This window comes from Mya arenaria, chromosome 11 (assembly GCF_026914265.1).
Source record: "Mya arenaria isolate MELC-2E11 chromosome 11, ASM2691426v1".
NCBI lineage: Eukaryota > Metazoa > Mollusca > Bivalvia > Myida > Myidae > Mya > Mya arenaria.
In genome coordinates, this window is record NC_069132.1 from 70,550,614 (window position 1) to 70,575,552 (window position 24,939).

General features: G+C 35.6%; 1 protein-coding gene across 2 annotated transcripts; it reads right to left on the reverse strand.

The window, feature by feature from the left end:
• Positions 1–925: 925 nt before the first annotated feature.
• On the reverse strand, positions 926–24,650 carry LOC128209156 (stAR-related lipid transfer protein 9-like). Of its 2 annotated transcripts, XM_052913057.1 has the most exons (7): positions 24,515–24,650; positions 22,637–22,706; positions 19,230–19,343; positions 13,289–14,250; positions 9,822–9,938; positions 9,013–9,030; positions 926–6,913 (listed from the first exon to the last, which is right to left on the reverse strand). In XM_052913057.1, exons 1-5 carry the CDS (start codon positions 24,559–24,561, stop codon positions 9,833–9,835), a joined length of 1,299 nt encoding a protein of 432 aa, XP_052769017.1. In that variant the 5' UTR covers positions 24,562–24,650; the 3' UTR covers positions 926–6,913; positions 9,013–9,030; positions 9,822–9,832. The 2 variants fall into 2 exon arrangements, with proteins under 2 accessions (XP_052769017.1, XP_052769018.1); XM_052913058.1 differs by lacking the exon at positions 9,013–9,030 and having other exon boundaries at positions 14,182–14,250.
• Between the last annotated feature and the right edge of the window lie 289 nt (positions 24,651–24,939).

Genomic DNA, 24,939 nt, shown 5'->3' on the forward strand with positions numbered 1-24,939 from the left:
AGAATCCCAACCCAACTTCTACTTACAGGTAAGTCTCGTTTGTTTGGGGGAATTTTATGTTGAGCAAAAAAGTAAGTATTCAGTTGTTCATTCATCAGTCGATTTCAAGTCTGGGTAGGAGTTGGTTGGTGGATAGGAAACAGGTCTTGCAACTCGCCTCTGGTGTTGGACATTTTGTCTTTGTATAGCATCATAAATGGATTTTCAAAATTGACAGACACAACTGAAGCACGAACAAACAACATACGATTGTCCAGTTAGCGCTCATTGGCCCATTTTCACAAATATAGCGAGTCTGAGTTTGACTCATTAATTTTGTTGTAATATTAAAATGCTTTTACAGGAGTAAATATGGTCAAAAGTGCTGTAACTGTTATAAATAATATGTCCTACAATCGGTCACGCATCTTTTGTCAAAATTAGTCATGGCATAGATATTTTGGAAAATTTAAGCATGCAGTTTTTTTTTTCCTTCCATCTTAATCTCTGATGTAAGTGAACACAGCCCCAGCTGAACACTAAAGTATCCTTGGTTTGATTCCCTCCATGTATTTTAGATTGGTTGATAACTAACCAAGTGGGAAGAGAGAGTTTTCAACGGCCACACCAGTTACCCCCACAACATGAGATCCCACGCTCACAAAACATCGTGCCAACCAGCATCACTTAACATATGTTTTATACAGTCGAATCCTGTTGGCTTGAACAATGTGACCGGCAAAAACACCTTAAGCCTATGAAAATTCGAGCCAAGCATGATTGCTTACCTACAGTAAAAAGCAATCGGTTACAGTTTACATCAAATTCGAGCCAATGAGGATTTCGGACCAAGCGATTTTGAGCTTTTGAGATTCGACTGTACCTTTCTTCACGATCATTGTAAAATACATTATTAGATAAAGTTTAAACTATTACAACTCGTTCAAGCGATTGAAGATTTATTTATCCATGAAGAAAGCGGCATGATGCATATAGTTACAGATGACAAAAAACACTGTTCAAATGAACGACAATCTTATCCTTAGCAAACAATAAGTTTAACACCAGTATGGCATTGAACATGAAGCAGCAACATAAGTAATATCTATGTTTAGTATATATTCATAAATCATAATCTATATAAGGAAATTCAATGTAACAAACACAACTCTGTGATAATGATATCAATTCACTGTTCCTAAATTCTTTACATACAAGTCCATTCATAATTGTTTGACATACTGAAATATTCACTTTTCACTTTATCACTCGAAATAAAGCTAACCTGTACAGTCATGAGCAGCTTCAAAGTTTATTTATATGTTATGAATACAATTCATTTTCATTTATTGATAATATGCCTTATGTACATGCAGCAAGCTTATGTCAGTGGTTTCTAACAGCTGTTAAATGTCAATCTTGAAAAAAGGGAGTCTGTTTTGGTATGAGGGATTAATGCCTATAGCAGGGTCAAGAGGCTTAGACCCCTTTGAAATTGTTTATATTTATTTAAAGATATTTCCTACTGCTTTTGATGTACATTTCTGAGCTAAAAATAGTATTTACAACTGAATTGTACGAAGTCAAAAGCTCTCAATTTTCAGAATTAATCCTGGATTTAAGAAACCCATATAAATATAGATGGACAGTCCTGGCTCCAATTTCTCGAAACTCATTAAGTCCCTTATAACAGGGTTAAGCTAAGCTCACTATTTTTGTTTTTCAATAATTTGCATAATATTTACTTCTTTAAGAGTTTTTATACCTTGAATAGGAATTATGATTATGATGATCGCAAATTACCATTTTTCATGTATCAAAATTCAATTTCAGTATGTATTTTATCTAATTCAAATAAGCTACCTAAGCCTAGCTGTTAACCTTAAGAAGTTTCGAGAAATTGGGGCCTGTTGTTTAAGAAACCTGTAGTGAATATGACTGGCTTCACTTCTAACCGAGAACATGTCTTCTGAAACTCAGTATAAATACGTGTTCGTTTAAACAACATACTTATTATGCCTGACCCTGATCCATTATCTACACGTGGACTACCCCAATAGCACAAAAAAATGTTTTATAATTAAACATGATTTTTTTTGTATCATATAATAGTAGATATTAATGACATAGTAACAGTTGCATTTATGTACAGTGTATTCAGTTGCACACGTTTACACTGCATTAAAATGGGATTTTAATAAAGTACTTAAGGCTCTAAAGATGATGGAGATTAGGACAGATGTGGTTTTGTTTTCCAGTCTTATTTGATCAGAAACAATATTATATAGACACTTAAGGGAAAATTAAACACAATAATGCATGCGTTACAGACGTGTAATCATAAAGAACTATTTGTAATTTCACCCGAATCCTTCATATAATAAGTCTTTATTCTAAGCTTTTTCCCCCCTTAGTGGGGGCTACAAGATACACTAGTTGACGATTAAATAAATTTTAAACAAGCACTAATGATATAACCTAAATACTACATTCTACAGTTGCTGTCTGCGTAAACTGAAGATAAAATAAACTTCATTTTGAGTCCGCTAGACATAATATAGTCCACTTACAACAGCATCTAATATAAATACATGAAATTTATGTATGACTAAGTGAGAAATACCAGAAACAACTTAAAATAATATAATTCAAAAGAATTTCACAGCATTGTTAATCATTTATAGTTGTAAAGATATAAATTAATTAAGTATTTTCAATACCTTGTAATATAAAGAAAAACAACAAGTGTAAATAAAAATAGTGTAACACATTTATACCCTACTTTTGTAGTGTTAATATTGCACAGTTGTCTAACTTGGTTAACCTTAAAACACTTTAGCCGAAATGTACTTAATTTAAATCGAAGAAGCAATTAAATGTTATTGAGATTTAGTTATTTATAATCGAGGTTGCGAAACATTTCTTGTACGAGTACTTGTAGACTACTTTTAGTGCACAATGTTTACATGCCAATTCCTGAAGACTATCCCAGGGGATTTTGACATATTTCTTTTCCAGAAAAAAAGGGGGATTTTGACTTTTCCCCCAGAATTCCAGAGGATTTTGCCATTTTTTTCCCAGAGAAAAGGGGGATTTTGACCTTTTTTCACCCAGAATTTCAGGGGATTTTGACATTTTTTTACCAGAATTCCAGGGCATTTTAACCTTTTTTTCACCAGAATTCCAGGGGATTCTGACATTAGACCAGTGAATTTTGATCAATCAACACAGTGCTACTGAGAGACTTGATTTTTACCAGAATTATTTTATTTATACTTTTGCATAAATTGCTCTAATTTTTGGGAGACCCTGTGATCAGTACATGTCATTTACAAATATTATGTACTTGCAAAAAGAACTATTTCATGGAAAATTATTTGTTTGGTCAACAGAATGGGTTATGCAATAATCAGTAAGCCTTCAAGTTGATTCAATTCTTTTTTCTGCAAATGACTTTAAGCGAAGTTTAAATACTAATTTGCAAAGTGACTTAAAACGTGACTGCATTTTTTTATGTACATAGAGCTACAAGTTAATGTTCACATTGTGTTTCGCAACTTAACAACTTAATCTTGTATACATTTTTCTATAGCAAGTACACAACATATATATATATATAATAATATTAATTATTTAATCAATTTTGAGCCAGAAAACAACCTTTTTGTGATAACAATAGGATACAAATTAGGTTATTTCTTTGGTTGTATGAAATAAAATAGTTTAGGCACTTTCTGTGCAGCTTACATGGAGAAAATAGAAAAAAACAACATAATTATTGTGCGTCTGAACTTGTTGACTGCCACAAAAGCATAAATGTTGACTGCAGCCACATAATTAGGAAGTCATGATTCCGGTTGATGGATTTATCTTGAGAACCATTTGGTTGTAAAATTAAGCAGGATACAACATTTTTAGGTAACCATTAGAAAGCAAGGCAATTTCAACGACTTAATGTACAATAGTAAGACAGTAGACAAAAAATTGTTTATGCAACATGTACACAGGAATGATAAAATCCAGAATTAATCCTGAAATCTCAGTCATCGAAATTAGACTTTTGGATGAACAAGACCGAAATCTTATACTTATGCTTGGCATCAAATTTTTGAACTAGCCCTACTATTTAACAGTCCAGGGCTTGCAGGCATGTGTTTATTTCTACCACCTAAATCTGTTTAAATGCTAGCATAGAGTCGTAAAGTTGGTTAATATGCTGGACGTTTGCATCAAAATTGTAAGGAGTTCGTAGAAATGAATGTTAAGGGTCTTGGAAACAATATTTCATCAAGGATCTTAGCCCCTTCACCCTGCTTCGGGATAGAATTTCACCCTGCTTCGGGATAGAATTTCACCCTGCTTCGGGATAGAATTCCAGATTATTTTCATGTTTCCGATCATCATCCCTGTGTACAACTTCATAACAAAAGAGGAAAGAATACTTGCAAAAGTCATCACAATAAAGAGGATGGTAGTTCTTAGCCAATAATAAATCATTAGTTTGAAGGCAAACACATTGAATTTGACACTGAAGACTACAATTGTGGTCTTTATCATTTGAAAATATGAGGTTTAAGTGTACAATTCACATTATATGACAGATATACCACAGAAATTCGACGAGATTTAAATTTATCACAGATTTTCAGTGGCACATAAAGATTATGACAAATCTGAGATATGTACAAATTTGAAAAGAATCTGTAAGGCAAGATGCAATATGTTCTTTGGTTTACTTCCACGACCCAGAGAGATATACTGTGTTGGTCAGAGTCGACAAATATTTGAATTTAAACAAGCTTGGTCAAGAATACAAAATCAAAATAAATAATCTTATCTTTAAATATAAGGATTAAAATCATTTCGGTCAAGCTGATTTTTGCAGTTTGGTCATGGGAGAAGAAAATTCAATATTTTATTTCAGGCCATTAACCTTGCGTTATTTGATGATGTGTATGAAAAACACCCTGTATCAATTAAAATTAGCATGTGTCACTATTAACTTATATTTTTATTTGTCTATAACATTTCTACATAAATATTTTTAATCTATAATAAATAAAAAGTTAAACTACATAACACCAATCCAAAATATTTTCAATTACCATATTGTTTGAAGCGTATTCATCATCTTATAAGCAAAAAAATTCAAATACCTACACGATTATTTTTACATGTCAATTTTTATCAACAGAAAATCGGTACAGTGAATATGGCTTTCATCATGCACTTTCATATCAAATTTTCAATGGATGATGATATGTTAGGACAGATAATGCACAGAAAAATAATTCAGGTCAAGTATGATTTCCTTTTAAAAAAAAATGAATTTCATGATCTTTCTGAAATGGACTGGGGAGCAATTGTCAAGAAACATAACATGATCTATAGCATGCAGGCAGTGATTAGAATATTCTATGACAATTAACCCCATACTATCTGCAGTACAATTCTGTACTCAATGGATATTGCTTATGAAACAGAACACTTAAAGGGACTAGACACCAGATGATACCATTGCAAGAAAAAGAAAATTGTCAAAAACTTAAAAAAAATTGATTCTACACATTAAAACTTACTGGTGTAACACATTGCTTACAAAACATGATTGTATCTTTCGCCTTTTGCGTATTTTTCCGATTTGAAATTTACTGGCTTTGTCTACCACGTAAATCCGAATAAATTTTAAAATAGCGCCAATATATGCAACTGTTATTATCGCATGCAAAATATACACACTTTAAACTGGGAAACCATTATGCGCTAATTTTAAACAGGTAAGACAATGACAAAATAGCCTTTGAATCGTGTGAAATTATGTATTACTGGCCGATATCGGGACCATCAGGTGTCTAGTCCCTTTAATACCAAATTAAAATAAGGATTTTCTAAATTTGTTTGCAACGCATGCTGAAGTCCTTAAATTTAATGCCAAACAACATCATGCCAGCAACATATAACTAAATCATTACATGTAATAAGTCATAAATCATAAACAGAAACTTATATCGCAACAGTTTGTGACAATAATCAATAACAAATATATATATCAAAATTCATGTTTCCAGGTTAATGGCGTAACTGCACGATTTTGTACACAAGACAGAACAAAACAAAATGATGCGTAAAAATGAGCCAACTAAGTAACAGACATTATTGTATCCTCTAACAAAAGAATAAATGTAACAAAATATACATAAAATTGTTATGTTCCTTGCAATAGAAACAAATCTGAACTAAAATTTCCATACCCGAATTTTTTGGTCCCAATACAGGTTGAAAATTACCAATTAAGTAAATAAAACTAAATGTTTCATAGCCCTTACAGTTGTTTCATCGATTAATTTCTAGACAATTTCAAACCATAATTATATCACTGATTAATTAGTATTCAAAAATCAGAAGTCCAGTGTTTTCTATTTAATGTGGTTGAATATATGTATTTTAAACATCAAAATGATTTATTTGACGCTATTTTCTATGATAAAAGAATTTTTTTTCTTTGCATAGTGGACATAAATATGGCATTTCTACATGCATTTATTGGTTAACATGACATGGACCACTTATAAAATCTGTAACAATGTCACACAGAATCTGTTTCACAATTAGAATAGAACACTAATAAAATTTGTAACAGTGTCACACAGAATCTGTAACACAATTAACAAAATCTGTAACAATGTAAAGGGCCTGTGCAATTTCCATAAACCAGTTACCTACACACAACTCATTCAGGTGCATTTAAACAGCAGAATTTTCTAGCTCATTCACAAATTGGGATCATAACATTCCAGAGTTTACAAACGTCTTTAGATTCAGAAAAAAATTCGTCCTCGTTTTAACAGGTGGTCACTAGCTAATTGTTGTCATGGTAACCATATCACACTGATGTTCCCGTTCCTGCTTCGTTTAAGCTACTCTGGGAAGACGCCTGAAACACAATAAAAAGAAAACATTAAACACTGCGTTTTAAAATATGAAAAAATCGAAGTTTCTTGTTCATGATAAATATACTACCTTGCTAAATGCACATAACACTGATATTAGGAAAATACTCTGAAAGTAAACAAACTAAGTTCAAAGCAACATAATATTTGATACACAGTGGGATAATTTACATGATTGTGCACTTAAAATCATGCTGATATCTATCAAACTCATGTCTGCCAATCTCAAGACGCGACAAAGGAAAAAGAATTTACAAAGGAACCAAAGACATGAAACAAAAAAATGAACAAGAGAATCACATATATATAGTTCTCAGGTTTGACTGGTTTTCTCAAAAGATCAATTTAGGTCATAACTTCAGAATTGTGTGACCCAAAGTAAGTGATTTGCTATAATAAATATGCACTGTAATTGTTAAAGAGTGGACCAAGTTTCATGTGAATTTCTTGATTTCCTTGACCTCATTTGTGCTTAAAGGCTATGCCGAAATGTTGACTTGAACAGAAATTTTAAATGGGTAAAACACAACACTAAACTGACCGGCTTAAATCAACAGAAGTTTTCTGTCTCCAGATCATATCAGAACCTAACGAGACATGAAACTTTTGTTGACCGTATATAAATCAAAATTACATTGGACTCATACAATGGCAGACATGAGCATGTTAGCTTTATAATATCAAGTGCTAGCAATGAATCTCCTCCCATCTTCAAGCTGCTTGCTCTGAAAGTCCAAAATACATTTCCCACAAGTATTCTAGGCTAACTTCCACTCAAACTATCCAGATCACAAGGTCATTATTGTCTGTATCATTCAAAAGCATGTCTCATTTCAACAACTCTTAAATTCTGTATCATGATAAAAATGCAAACATCTTTAAAAATGGTAAAAGCAAAACAGCAGTCATTATCAACACACAAAGTTTATCAAGAGACATAACTCTACCAGAACTACCCTCAATGTGGTTTGGCTCACTTCAATTACTAGGTTGCATATATTATCACATTTGAACATGTGTACCAAGTTTCAATTGAATATGCAAACACTTGTCTGTTACCCTAAGTTTATCCAGAGACCATAACTTGACCAGAATTGCCTTCAATGTGGTTTGGCTCACATCAAATACTAGGTTGCATATTGTCACATTTGAACATGTGTACCAAGTTTCAAATGAATATGCTAACACTTGTCCATTCCTCTCTGGTTACCAAGGGCCATAACTCCACATGAACACTTCTTTAATACAAAGTGGGTACTAGTATGCATATTTTTAAATATGAACTTGTGTACCAAGTTTCAAATGAACATCATGAACAGTTTTTTTAAAAGAACCAAAATAAAAAAGCCACAAGGACAAGTAAACGAAACAAAGGCTATAACGATACTTCTGTTGTTGTTTTTGTTAAAGAACTGTGAAGCTTATCATTAAGTAAATTTACAATTTCAATGTTTGCCACTATGAGAAAAACTTTAAGTTTTACTTTTAGTAAGAATCAATTTTAAAGGAAGATAAGAAAAAACTTTTCAACCTAACATAAAGTATAACAAAAAAATATGCCATATCATAACAGAATAAAGTGCCCCAAATAAACTTGCTTGTGCTAGATGTAGACAAAATATAACATTGTGATCAGTTGAAAATAGCATGCACAATCACCTTAAAAGTGTTCTGTTCTGTTCTGTTCAAAACTATGTAATTCCATAATCAACATGACGCAAACTTGAGCCTCACAGGGCCTCGTCAGTTGAATAGTTAAAGGTTGTTAGTCAGAGATGTCAATTAATCCGTTGGATTATGCACCTTTGTACATTTATTTATTGATGATAATCAATTGAATGCGTCCTGTTAATTAAAAATTATTATCAAAACAAAAACATTCCTGTGTTGTTAATTTTTTTTATATATATAGATGTAAAAGAGCATTTGCAATTCAGCTGCAAAAATGAAAATCGAATGTTAAAAATATAAAGCATTAATATTTGCAATCTTCGCTAATTGTCAAGAATATAGTAACTGTTGCTCTTTTTAAGTAAAAAGTGTGTGCTTCACCAAGCAAGTTTGACTTGAAAAAGTGATATACCTGACCCCTGACTCAGATCTAAAATCATATGAAGGTCAGTGAAAATTAATCTTACCTACAAAATGACAATTTCTTAAATGATTAAAGTGGCACTCTCACAGATTTAACGTGTTGACAACTTTTAATTTTTTGTCTTGGAAAGAGCCAATTTGCGTTATTATCTTAAAACCAGTGATATTATTGACTGCTGACAAAAGATCAGATTGCAGTTTTTCATAGTTACGTTTAAAAATAAATAATATATGTCTAAAAGCGTTAGTAACGCTTTAGGAAAATGCATAAAACATATTTTTTTGGACAGAAATATGAAAACCTAGACATGCAGACACATAAAAGCACATTTTAAGAAAATTTTGGCATGTTGCTGGTAAACTTCTGATATAAACCTTGAAAACAGATTATTTTCCAACAGAACGTAGTTAATGGGGCTAGACACCAGATCGGCAAATACATAATAATAATATTTCCACAAAAGGAGCCAAAATTGTCAATAGGAGCTAGTATGAGGCTGAGGATACATCATATTTCAAGATTTAAGTAATTAACTTTGTTGCTGTCTTGTAGCTTGTTTTAAACTAAGAGCATAATGGTTGCCCAGATATATAATAATGTGTAGATTTAATTTGCAAGTGAAAGTCACTTTATTAGTACAGATACATATATACCGACTCTTAAGAGTGGGCCACAAGCTGGTTTGGATACTGGATTCATTCTTTTTTGATTCTATGATATTGTTTTTCAATTATAATTGTAAGCTGAAATTTTCTAAAGACAAAACGTTCTGTTATTTATGCTGTAAGCTGACTTACCGGATATCCCATCATTGTGTGTGTCTTGCCAGAGCCTGTCTGCCCGTACGCGAACACGCAGGCGTTAAACCCGCCGAACGCATTGTGGAGAACCTGTGCACCAAGATCATTGAAGACCTGAAATAGTTTGTAATCACACATTGCCGAGGGTTGAATATTTTAAAGAGAAATTTAACAATACTTTTGGAATTTTATATGAGTACATGGGCGGATTCAGGAATTGACGTTAGAGGGGGCGTAACTTAGGGGCGCATCCTTTTGACATGCGCCCCTCTCTCAGAACCGAAAGTATATGGTATAAACTGTTTGCATAGGGATTTGGGATTACTCCATCAAGAAAATTTGAACAATTTGTAGTCGGAAATGATAATGAGCGTATTACTTTTTTTTCTCCAATATTGACATAAAAAGTAAACTTGGACTATTTTAGAGGGGTTGTGCGCCTGGTGAGCCCCCCCTCTAAATCAACTAGAAGAGTTGATTAAATGTTATTGTTTTTTTACACATTAGCGTGATACAATCCATTTTGGCACTTTTGTTTTCCCGTCCTTTACAGGACTCAGTCATGCCTACCATAGGGTAAGACAGTAAATAAAAATTAATTTTGTGAAATGTGAACAAAATAGTTGTAACAATGATAAAACGTCATCACATGTCCAAATAAAAGCTGCGCCGTTTACATTTATTGTAAAATGTAACTAAAAGATGAAATGCTCTTTTCTGCCGAGAGGCGTACCGTGTCGTTATGTAGTAATGCATTTGAAAATGGAATGATTTTAGGCTTAAAATTACAAAATTCTGTTTAAATAAGTATCTGACAGTTACAGTTTGGGCTTTTGTTCAGCAATTATAGCAAGTAAAGTCCATCAATTTTATCAATGTTTGAAAATAAAATTAATTATCGTCAGTATAAAATATGTGGACAAGTCTCTTTTTCATATTTTTTTTTACTAAAAATATATTTACCGAGGACAGCATCCATTCAATGCAGATTAAAACGACAAAATTTGCAAAATGTTAGGGAAAACAATTATATACATTGTTATTGCTGAAGTAACTGTGCATGATACTGTTTTATGTCATAAAATAGGCTTATTTCCATACAAAATAATTCCGATCTCTACAAAAAGAATTTCAAGTAAAGCCTTAATTTTAAGCTACACTCACATCCCGGATCAAAAGATATCTCAATCTGGGATGATCATAGGTGAATTTAAGTCTAACAGTTGCAAAACATAGTCACAGACCCAACATTTTTAGGCACCAGTCAACAGATGAATAATCGTTGGAGCAACATGGAGCAACATGGAGCCAACACTGCGGTACCACCACGGCATCCATCCGTGTTCATCTGTCTTTTGCCCATTATTAACTGTGTATGGTCCGGAGTGCTCCAGGATCCTTGTTCAACACGACATGCCGGATCGCCAAGGATCAACACTTTGTCACTACGGACTCACCCTGTTCCAACAGGGTTGCTACACGGACTGTCCTGGACTACCCCAAATTGAAAACTCCTCCTGGACAGTCCGTGACGTCTGAATAGCATTTATTTGTAATTTTAATATTACCAGGGTGGTGTCCCAGACCATCCAGGACCAGTGTCAGACAAGCCCAGATCCAATGCGGATCTTACACACTAAACTGACCCTTAGGATTGGCCAAATTTAAGTCGGGGATGATCCTTAACAGTACGGAAGGTCAATGTGACTGGGGCTTTAAGTGTAGAACAATGATATACAAATAGGTATCCCTTCAGAACAAAAGCTACATTCAACTGACAACAAATTGGTTAATAATTCATCAATAATCACCACTGATCAATTAAATTACAACTGGTAAGCGTGATCTCTAAACACAGTATGATGAAAACCTTCACATGGAAAAGAATAAAATTTCAAAAAAGAATACCTAATAATTACAGAAGTCTCATTTTAAAGGCTTTGTAATGACAATATTGAATAGAATATTAAACTGTTTAGGTCATCATTAAAAAAATGTTGGTTTGCTGTGCTCCGACCGACTCATCGAAATAAACCCCGACCCAATCTTTTTTATCGCTACCGCTGCCGTTTTTTGTTTGTTTTGTTTTTGAAATTTTTATTCTTTTATTATTTTTTTGTTGTTGTCTCATTTCGTTTCTTTGGGTCAATTTTGCGTTTGGTCCTTTGATGCTCTACAGACTACAACCGTGTTGTACTGCCAATCTGCAAACCCTGCAATGGTTCTCTGGTTGAATTCTCAGTGCTGTTATCTAAAATATGCATGCCCCTTACATCAGACTTAGGGTCATATAGATTTGTCTTTGTCGTCTGTAAAAAAGAAAAAAAAATCCCTCCCTACCTACCCACCCCAAAAATTGTGGGTAGGAGCACCGCAAACCAACATTTTTTTATTGATGGCCTTAATAATACATTTCTGTTCCAACTGAGAATTATGAATCATACTAGGATTGTCATGTTCAATTATGTAATACAATCAATTTTCAATCACATGAAAATATCTATTGATTGAGAATGAGACCGGATATTTTAATGACGTCAAGTTTAAAATTAATGACTCAGTCACATAGCCCGGCCGATGAGGTTCCGATGAGCCAGCGATGCGATTTTCACCGAACACCGGCCGGACACCGGCCGGACATCTGTGGCGTTTGTTGCTTAAAACCGCATCGGTGGCAGCTCGGTGAAATTTTAACTTCGGAGCTAAATTTCACCGGGCTCTCACCGAGCTCCCTCATCGCAGCCCCATCGTAACCACATCGGAAAACACGTCGGCCGGTGCACGGCCGAGTATCGGCCGGTGTCCCGTGCATCTGAGACAACCAGAGGACGAGGTTTTTTTAACGGACACCGGCCGAGCTCCGACCGAGCTCCGGCCGATGTGGGACAGAGCCTTGGAAAGTATAGTACCGGTGGCTGACCGATGTAAGGGACACCGGCCGATGCTCGGCCGGAACTCGGCCGAAACTCGGCCGTTACCCGGCCGGATATCTCTGCTAGTATATATACTGTTCGCTCCTGTCTGTGTACAGCATTCAGCAAGTTGTATCCACACGATTCACTCTTGACAGACTTTATAAACAGGATGCCAAAATTAGTCAAGGAAAGTGATGGAGATGAGAAGAATTGCGGCAAGAAGAGGCAGCAGCCAGCTAGCAGCAAGAAAAAGGGCCAGAAGAAGCAGAAGACGCTAGCAGTGAAGACCAGAAAATCTCCCCGAAAGAGGATACAAGAGGAAGAAGGCGGTGCCAGTGGTACGGAGGGGGAGCAATCAGAGATATCCGATGCTGAGTCCATGGCGTCCCGGGCGTCCCAGGCGTCCCAGGCGTCAAAGTCGTCGCAGTACAAGCCCACGTCCTCGTCCAAGTCCAAGTCCAAGTCCAAGTCCTCGTCGGCGTCTGCGTCGCGGCGAGCCGTTGGTGTGCCGATAGAGGAGATCACCCAAGACCAGATGCAAAATCTTGCCATGGCACACTCCCGGCAGGACTGCAAAAGTAATTCTTGAGGTATGCGCGCAGTTCTTTGCCTGGTCCGGTCAATCTTGGTTCGTTCCCTGCTGCTTGCACATCTTCGAGCACGGCTTGGTCTCGCCATGCACCCGCGATGAACTGGCCCTGCTCATCTTCCCGGTCGAGATCGGCATACTGAATGTTGGGGTAACGAGTCCTCATGAGGTTGTGTAGGGTCATGCAGGCCATGACGGTCTTAGTAACTGTCGACGGTCTCATTCCCAGGGTTGTTAGAAGACTTATGAAGCGATTGGCAAGTATACCAAACGCATTTTCAACCACACGGCGTGCCCTGGAACACCGGTAATTGAAGATCCGCTCGTCCCGTGCCAGGTGACGATGAGGGTAGGGCTTTAACATGTATTGCCGAAGGGGGAAGGCGTCGTCTCCGACCATGTTGTAGGGTGTGTCCCGGTCGTCATTAGGCAGGGAATCCGGTTGGGGGAGTCCGATCGTTCCCTCACGAAGACCTGGCTCTAGCCGCGACCGGTTAAAGATGTCGGCATCGGAACACGACCCTGGTGACCCCACATCCACCCAGATGAACTTGTAGTTCGAGTCTACCACCGCAAGCATGACGATAGAAAAGAAGCCTTTATAGTTGTAGTAGAGTGAGCCACTCTTGGGGGGCTTCTTGATTGCGACGTGCTTCCCATCGATCGCGCCACAACAGTGGGGGAAGTTCCACCTGTCTCCGAATCCCTCGGCCACCGGGCGCCATTCATCTTCTGTCTGGGGAGTGGCCCACATCTCATCCTCGTATACGTCGTAGATGGCCTGACACACCTCGGGCTGAAAAGTGCGATGGTGTTGTGTGGGACACGAAACGCAATCGCAAGATCGTGGTACCTGCTTCCGGTCGCCAAAAACCTCAAGGTGATTGCCAGCTTCAGCCCAGGGTCCAAGGGGGTTCGATGCCTGCAACAGAAGAGGATGAAATATGATTAAACCTTAGCAAGAATATAATGTGTACGTTATACTCTTGGTAATGCGGGGGCCAACTCGGTTAAGCAACTCATAGTACATCTGTGGCTCCATGTGGCGGAAGGCTTTGAAGTCGGCAGCGTGCTCGGCCTCGAGTTCCTTCATTAGAGTATCGTACTGGCCGAAAAGGGGTCTGGTCTAGGATCCACTCTCGCACCCACCAGCGTCTTTCTCTTCTGCGGGCCCTCTGTCGCTCCCTCTCGGCGGCTTCTAGTATTGCCGCCAGGACCAGGTTGTACTGGAACCTTGCTTGAGCCAGTTCGTGTTCGAGCAGTGCCATTTGAAGTCTCCTCGGTGCAGCCATAGTGATGAACTGACAATGTCAGGTAGGAAGAACGGAATAGCTCGGCACCCAAGTCCGTGTTACATCGGACGAGCATCGGCCGGTCATTGTTCAGAGCCCGTTAACAACCCGGCCGGCGATCATACGGTGTCCTGTTACCTGCTCGGGTACCGGCCATATTCCTTCCGATGTCCGGCCGACCTCCGGCCGGTAGTTGCTGCCACATCGGCAGAAAAAAAACTCATTTTGAGACAGACTCCGTACGGTCACCGGCCGGTGTTCGGTCGGTCGCCTGAAGATGTCCGGACGGAGTCCGTTCACGTCACCGAGCTCTGCTTCCGATGAGGAGAGCTCGGTGGCACCAAAAAAATCCACCGAGCTCTACCGATGCCGGACATCGGCCGGGCTATGTGACTGGGCCATAAGACCTCAATTATTGACGAGTAAGTATCTTTGGTTTTGGGTGTGGTAAATTACAATCACCATATATATGATAATAAAAACATGTAAAACCCTTTCAAATATGTAATTGTTGTAGTTAAAAACGATATTTAAAACATGTGGAAAAAGACATTTTAAACTTGCAATTTTCTGTAGACCTTATGAAGCGCTTAGGAAAACACAATAAACCAGTCTTATTCTGCCCCGTTAAGTGCTCGAACCGTGTTGTTTCTTAAAGTTAAATAAGGGCCGTAACTAAACAACTATACAAACAAGAGTTATGGGCCTTTCTATACGTGTGTATTGTCTCTGGCAATATGTGTGCCATTAGTTTAAATATCTTGAACAGTGTTTGTCAAATTATGACCTTAAGGCTTTAGCACAATGATGTCGAAAACGACACGGAGCTATGACAATAATCTCAACATGTTCTCCAATAAAACTGACTAGCTGAAAATACCATTATAGTTTACCTTAATTGACCCTTATATTTGTACATGAGTGACATTTCCGCCTCATTGTGGTTTTCCGATTATGAAAAAAGTATTGACAGGTCAATCATAAAACAATTTAGTGCTTATCAGCCCGGAAATGCCTCATTAACTTAATGATCACTTTCAACCGGTATTTAAATAAACACTATATTGTTTTTCTCAACCTAGTAGCATTTCTCAACCTAGTAGCATATTAACAGGAGTTGACTAAACTGCCCTTTAAAAACTCCAAGTGATTCAGAGCCAGAGGTGAGGAGGGGGGAATGAGGGAAAGGACCAGTTTCACTTCAAGAACAATAACAATAAATGGTTGGCCGGGATGGTTTGTGGGGGTAGTGAAATTAGAAAAGAGAGTATTTGCTTGAAACTCTATGGTCACTGCAGCATCGATTATATTGGAAAGGGCATTCATCAAATGTCAATCAAACATAAATTCCATCACAAGTTGTTTAATCAATTGAAAAGCGTTTTACAGGTAGTACACTTGTGTGTAAGGGTGGTTTTATTTGCACAGCCCACATCAGTTTCCGATATAAGATATAATTTTGAACAGGTTCGTACCAAAATGCCATATCATCGGTAAAAATGAATAAAAAATGAAATGGTGGTTTTATTATCAAATCTTTAATATTTGTTTTATTTGTTTGACTTTAGATAAGATTTCAATATAAAAGCTTATCAGACGGCGAACACTGAAACTGCAGGAATTTAAAGGCAATGTCAAAGAGAAAGGCTTGACGCCTTTTTAAGTATTTGATTTTCTTATGTTGGAACATAACTTAAATACCACTCAGATAAGCCATGGTCCAGAATCTCAGTTTTCAATGATTCAACTCTTCACATTTTCTTGTTGTTTATATATATTAAAACTTTAAAAAATTGAGTATAAAATTGGGGTTAATAAAAAAAAAGCATTATAACAAAGTAATCCAACTTTAATATATAATTTGAAGAACGCTTTAACACTAATTATAAGCACTAAGTCATCCAATTGACATTTTAAAATAACAACTGAAAAAAACTGGCATTATTTCTGTTTTTTTTTCTTAAAGCCCTGCAGACAATGATTTGGGACTATTTTAATTATATATATATATTTTTATTTCATTTATATTATTTATTTAATTTTTTGAGGGAGGGGGAGTAGAGGGGGTAAACTCTAGCCTCAATTGTGAGTATAATTATGTTCTTGTTTCCAAAAAATGATATGATTTTTTTCATCTTGATTAATTTCATTATACAAGATCAGAATAAAATAATCCTGTTCAGTACATATATATAAACATTAGAAGCCTAGTGCTAATAGTCCATTTGTATCACCACTTAATGTCTGAGCACTTTGGAAAAAAAAGATAAAATAAGGTTTTCGTTTATAAGGAAAGAATAAAGTTAATCTGCTTGTTATAAAATCAACTCCCAGGAAGTTTTATGAGTAATCTTTATGTTTGACGGAAAAAATAACCATGTTTCTTAAGTATTTCAAGTGGAAGAAGTCTATTTGTAAGATAAAACATTCATATTACCCCATTTATATGAGAAGATGTACCCCAGGGGCAAATACCCACTGGCTGATTTGCCCTTGTAGGTATGGTTGCCCCAGGGGCAAACAGGTGCACATACACACATATACCCATTGGCAGATTAACTCTTGAGGGTATGGTTGTCCCAGGGGCAACATGTGCACATACACAGAAAATACCAACTAGCAGATTTGCCCTGTTGGGTATGGTTGCCCTTGCACACATACAGACAAATATCAACTGGCAGATTTGCCCTGGTTGGTAAGGTTGCCCCAGGGGCAACATGTGCATATACACAAATACTCACTGGCAGATTTGCCCTTGAGGGTGTGGGTGCCCCAAGGTCAACATGTGCATATACAAACAAATGACCACTGAAAGATTTGCCCTTGTGGGTATGGTTGCCCCCGGGGCAAATGTTGGCCATATAAATGGGGTATATGATATAAAAAAAATCAATAAATTTGTCTTTTTTTAAGAGTTCAAAACTATGGTTGGTTAAGAACCAATAAGTAACCAGCTTTAAAACATCAACAGCCAATCTTAGGATAGTCTACTAGTCTAGAAATAGTTTTTAAGTGCAGCTGTTTTACATTCTTTTTCTGTTCCATTTAATGCTTCTATCAAAGGTTGACGGGGATTTTCACATAGAACTTGTTCAGATATTACGTAAGTTGTCTAATTGACAGGTAATTAACGGTTTAGGCCTAAAATCTTAATTTTCGAACAGAAATATGAAAATCTACAATCTGATTTTTTGTCAGCAGTCTTGAATCATTGGTTTGCAGATATTTACGCAAAAATTTGATCTTTCCAAGACAAAATAGTAAAAAAAGTTGTAAAATGTTATATCAGTGAGAATGAACATTTAAAGTGTTAATTCTCAGGGGGGTTGGGGGTTCAGGAACAATATCTAGTCCGAAATGGTGCATTGTAGGTGTATGTTATATATGTTATTACTTATAGTAATCATGAACGAGCTTGGGGGGGGGCGAGGGGGGGAGGGCGCCAGGTCCAATTTTTGTGAAAATCTCTCTTTGAGATTAAAAATTATGTGGAAAAAATATCCTCTGCAATCAAATATGGTTCAAAGATTTCTTTCAATTTTTAATGTCAGTTTTTAAAAAAAAAATTATATCAGTATTATAAGTCTATAATTTTTTTGACTGAAAACTAATATATTGAACATGTCATATGGATCTGTTCCACTAACCTAAAAAAGAGCAATATTTCTGTCGCTCTAATAAAATTTTAACCTTAAGTTCAATTTTAACCTCCAAGTTAGATTTATTGTTTTGATTTCAAAAACCTGCTATCAATATTAAACTGAGAGTTTCAAGGCAGTAGATGTATTGGAAACTGCTTGAAAATGTGTGATCATTATGAAATACAATATTATTATACTTTCCCAATAAGATTTTTAATAAGAAGATAATCTAAGAATAAAGAATTCAATGGAATAAGACACCTCAACAGTCTTTGAAGTGCAACCCATAGCAGGTTTCTCACACCAGATATTAATAGCATCAATGATATCTGGATAAATGTCTTAATAATAATCTAAATAAATAAATTAATCAGATTAAAACTAATAAAATACATTTAAATGGCCTGACATTTCAAATTTTATGTATAGTTTCTTAATGTATGTGAACTGTGGCAGGGGTGGGGATGGGGGGAATTTCTGTATGAAATGTCACATATTTGCTTCATAAACATTAAAAAATGTCTTGATGATAGTTTTCAATGTTTAACCCTGTTTCACGGTTATACTAAATTGTTCTTGTGGGATATGGAATGGCTGGGATCGGGGTTGAACTGTGATCAGGATGGAGGTCATGCGAAATGGTTTTCTGAATTTGCTTCACGAAAGAAAGTCACACAAAATTCAATGTTTAAAGATCATTCTCATTTAAAAACCTTAGATTTTCTTCAATGGAACCATAAAAACGTTTGTTTTAAGAAAATGACTCATTGTGTCACCAAAATTAGGTTTTTACGACAAATGTTGTTGTTTTTAACTGCGATATACAAGGCTAGACTGCACTAAAATTTACCACAATAAATTCATTCAATAGATCTATGCTTATAGAAGTTTGTATAGCCCATTTCGCAACCCTTATTGCTACAGTTCCTTGCGTAGGTTTTTATGCTACTCTTACTTGTAACACTCACCTGAGCCTGCGATGCGCATGGAGCGTTGCCTTGTACACTGTCGTACACATGGTCGAATGTGAAGTCGCGGGCACGTGCACGAGCTGTATCACCAAACTCTGGAACTCCACGGACCTGAAAAGAGGAAAAAAATATTTCAAAAGTGAATGAAACCCTACCCAATCCAACCCCTACCAAAACGGATATAAAAAAATACTAGGAATTACATTCACTTACGGAGTATCATTGGGATGAAATATCCACCATATTAAATATTTACTTCGAATTGAAAACAATTGTTACACTTTCGAAAAATTATTTTGAGAAGTTGTGTACTTTTCACATTGTCTGCTATATATATATCAATTGCAGAAAAATCTGAATGGCAAAATTTTCCGCAGATGGAGCATTTAAGGGACATTTTTTTTTATTTGTAAATTCAAAGGGTAAAGATGATGCCTGAAATTTGGGATTTCGCCCAATAGTTGGTGACTACATGGATTATGATAATGGGTCAAATTTCACAGATCATTTACGGAGGCATGGTTTATTTGTCAAGTGACTTAAATAGTTTGTAAACAAATTGATTTATCATATCTGTACTTTAAAAGGTAAGGCCATTTAAACATTTAATTCAATTTTCTCTAAAGGTGTCAAGTTTCCTTAATTATGAGGTCACAATTTGTAAAGAATACCCTTTGAAAAAAAGGCGTGGGGCAAATGCCACCTATTATTTTTCGAGTTTTTAATTCCAATCACTTGGGTTTGAAGTAATATTTCAAAAACCTTCTCAGACTGTCACTCACATGTAGTTCCTTTTAAAAGTATTTTAACCACTTGCAATGTACTCACATTTAGAAATTACAGCTATATCTATGAGTTTCAAATACTCCTTCGTGGACAAGCTATCAAGGGCTATTTTAGTCATGGACAATCTATCGAGGGCTAAGTGACAAGGACAAGCTATTAAGGGTGTAACCCCATTGAGTACCAAACACGCCTTCATGGACAAGCTATCGAGGGCTATTTTAGTCATGGACAATCTATCGAGGGCTAAGTGACAAGGACAAGCTATTGAGGGTGTAACCCCATTGAGTACCAAACACTTTTTCATGGACAATCTATCGAAGGCTAATTAAGTCATGGACAAGCTATCGAGGGTGTAACCGCCTTGAGTACCAAATACTCCTTCATGGACTAGCTATCGAGGGCTATTATAGTCATGGACAATCTATTTAGGGATAAGTCTTGGACATTAGCTATCGCGGGTGTAACCGCCTTGAGTACCAAATACTCCTTCATGAACAAGCTATCGTGGGCTATTTTAGTCATGGACAATCTATCGAGGGCTAAGTCATGGACAAGTTATCGAGGGTGTAACCGCCTTCCGTAACAAATACTCCTTCATGGACAAGCTATCGTGGGCTATTTTAGTCATGGACAATCTATAGAGGGCTAAGTCATGGACAAAATATCGAGGTTGTAACTGCCTTGAGTACCAATTACTATTTTATGGACAAGCTATCGAGGGCTATTTTAGTCATGGACAATCTATCAGGGGCTAAGTCATGGACAATTTAAGCTATCAAGGTTGTAACTGCCTTGAATACCATCTACTCCTTCATTGACAAGCTATTGTGGGCTAATTAAGTCATGGACAAGCTATCGAGATGTTTACCGCCTTCAGTACTAAATACTCCTTCATGGACAAGCTATCGAGGGTGTTACCGCCTTGAGTACCGTAATTCACCTAAGAGTTTGGACACTCTAAATATTCGGACACCCATAATTATTTTCCAAAATAATTTATTTTGCGTACCTAATTTTCGGACACCCAAAGGACATCAATCATAACTTTTACAATTACCAAGTTTCACAGACGAAGATTATTGATTTTTATCTTTACAATGCCTGGCTAGATTACCTAACCGTATACACCACTGTGACAAGTTAAGGAAGTGTGATATATTTATTGGAGGATTAAAGAAACAACAAGGGCAATCAAGGGATTAAGAAAACATAGACAAGACATGTTTGTAAAACGATCTGCCAATAAACTTTCAAACTAGTACCACACTTAAAGACTGTATGAAGCAATAAATGTACAGTTATACATTAATCCTGCATAGCAATGTCCATGCTCTCCACGAGATCCTCGTGGGTATAACTGTAAGTTGTGTGACGTCACACAGTGTGACTCTTTGATCTGAAGCTGATAGAATGTGTTTATTCAGTTCATGTATAAAATGGTGTTTTAATTAACTTGATGAAGGATTTACACTTATAGGCGTAATAAATAAGTTTATGACCATTGATTACTACGGATAAATTAATAAGTGGTAAAATGCAAACATGAAGAAAAAAGGCAGGTTAAACAAACATGTGAATAAAATGTAAAAATGGTAATTTTCTATGTATTCGGACAGCGAAAAAAATAATTAATTTAAGGTGTCCGAACTCTTAGGTGAATTACGGTACTAAATACTCCTTTTTCTTAGAGTTCTCAATAAGTTTAGGTTGAACTGTCTCAAATGGTAAAATAACCGTAACGCTACTACTTAATCTAATTATAAATAATTCACAAAATATTAACCAGCCAAATCGCAATTTGAGCCGCCCATTTTGACCAGCAGCCGGGTCTTATCGAGTACTCTGTAAAGGACCCTTAGTTACTGCATACCAAATAGGGCGTTTCAATGTCAATAAACAAGTGATTTATCAGTTCTGAGTACTCCATAAAAGACCCATGAATACTCAGCTTACCCCAAAAAAAGTTTCAATCCTAATATATATATTATATATATACACAGGTGATTTATCAGTTTCGAGTACTCTGTAAAAGACTCTTTAATACTGATAACCAAAAACTGGGGTTTCTGAGTGTCAATAAACAAGAACACCAAACACCAAAAGAGGTTTTTATAAACCAAACTGTAATTTTCAAGTTTAATCAAGGCATGTGATGTATATGCACGTCAAATATTTATTGACTCTATTACGTGGGAGATTTAAAGCACATCCATGTTCTTCCCGCCCCATATTAATTTTGTCATATACTTTTGACATATTGCCCAATATGTGAAAACAAAACAAACATGAAAATCCGCAGGTACCTTTAAATGCTTAAAAAGATGGTTTAAGGCCATTTTATCAAATAACAAATCTTCCTTAAAACAAACATTTTCACATGATAAACTATTTTATGGTACTTCATCTGTATAAAACTGACCTTCCAACTTAAGGCATAGCTCAATTTTATCATTCTGAGCTATCTCAAGTTTTTAATTCAATATTTACCCCGATCCTATATAGGTCTATTACCAGAGTTTGTAAAGCATGAAATCATTAGAAAAACACTTTCAAGTGGCGTTAAAGAAGTTATGCAAAGTTGACACCAGTTTTTTTTTCTCATGAAATTATTAAAATACCTTAATATTTTCGATCCGGACTACATTTTCATTGACCTGAACTATTTCTTGGCTGCCATCCTCTTGTTCTCTGAAACAAAACAAATGAAGAAATATAATTATATTATAAGTTGCGCACATCTGATTACAAACAATTGTTTAGAACTAGATTGTGAGCAATAATGAGTTTTGAGACTAAAGATGCGCTAGCTGATGTTAGGGCTGGGGGAGCATCCCCGCCCCCAAAAATCGTCCAAGTTAACCTTTTAATTCAATACATGCATGAAATCAATACTTAGGAGAACAAATATATATTAAATATGATCCAAATGCATCACTTTGGACTAAAAATTGATCAAATTTTCTTCAGGGAGTAACCATCCCCCTCCGCCCCCGCACCCCCCCCCCGCTGCCAGCTTTGTAAACCAAATAAATTTTAGTTCTCATGGAGGAGACGAGCATGTCAAAAGGATGTCAAATGGTTACGACCCTAAGCTATGCAGCCCCCACTAATGTCAAATCCTGGATATGCCCCAGAAATGAGTCTTATAGTGTGCTGACTGTCACCCCAACCCCTTTATCTGCTTTACCGGAATGCAGTACTAAAAATGAATAAAATATAAAAACATAAACAAAGTCGACTATAATTAAGAATGGTCCCTAATAAAGCTGCACTCTCACAGATTCACGTTTTGACAACTTTTTAATTTTTTGTCTTGGACGGCCAATTTTTGCGAAAATCTATGAAAACCAGTTATATAAGATTGCTGACAAAATATTGGATAGCAGATTTTTATATTTTAGTTTAGAAATTGATGTTTTATGCATTTTCTTAAATCGTTAATAACACTTTAAACCATAAAACATTAATTTTCGAACGGAAATATGAAAATCTGCGATCTGATCTTTTGTCAGCAATCTTTTGTCATTGGTTTGCAGATATTTAATTATGCAATAAATGCACTTTCCAAGACAAAAAATAAGTTGTAAAAACGGTATATCAGTCAGAGTGCAACTTTAACGGCAAGATTTCAATATTTCACTATTATTATTTGACTCAATTTTTAAGCTATACTTAATACTTGACATTTAATATTTCAGTGGTATAACTTGACTTTCAATATTTGAATTCTCACTATGACCAGCCAATACAACTGCACTAGAATAACACAGACAGTTCTTTTCACAATTACGGCGTTTAAATTACAGAGTCCAAAGAATAGCAAAATGACTAATTGAAAAGCGATATTGACAATCCTGTCCATTTAAATATTTGAATTGTTTGAAACTTTGAAACACAGCACACATGTACAAACCTTTAACTTTCTAACGGATCTATTAATAAAACAATCAATGAACTTGAAACAGTCAAATTTATAATTAAAAAGCATCTTAAGCGAATGAATTTGATAATTTCATACAAATATATATCTTTTCTATATTTCAAAAATAATAATTTAAGGCTAAATTACTTAATTTTAAAAATATCATACCTTTTAAAACACATTTTTTTTAAATATTGTTCTATAATAATAATAATAATAATAATAATAATAATAATAATAATAATAATAATGTTAAAAAATAGTTAAAATTTAGTATAAACTCAAAGCATGCAACCAGCATCTTTAAATGATTTGCACACACTGTAAAATACATAGGCATGTAAACAGAATATTTTGTAATAAATGGAGCCAAGTACGTACATACATGTACTTACAGAACTGTACTTTTTCTGCAAATGAGCTAAGTACTTGTGTTTATTTATCTCATAAAGAATCACAACAAACATGTATATTTATTCAGCCATGTACATGTATACTTTGATATAAATATACAGATTTAGCATGCTGTTTTTGAGACTTGCTGAATAAACCCAGTATTTAACTTTTAACTTACTTGTTACTTAGTGGTCGAACTCTGACTGCAACACGAATATTTGACATTGCTATCCAGTATCATACATTTTGTAGCTAAAATCCTTGCGAATACACTAAAATATCCATCATTCAAGTATGCCTAAGTTTACACTCTGATTCACAACACACAACTGTCAATATACGCTATAGTACGGTGTAGTATTTAGGCTGCACGCGCGGCTGGGATAAACACATTTATTTTATAGGGTTATCCGATACAGAAATGTGATAAACAAATGCCAACATAAAGCAATAAACAGCTAAGAAATTATATTTCCAATAAAATTATATCGTTTTTGCGATTAATGAACGAAAACTTAACAGAGTTAAAACTCCGATATGTAATTTATGAATTAACCCTTAGGTGGTATAACCCATTATTATTCCTACATGTGTTTTGGACTG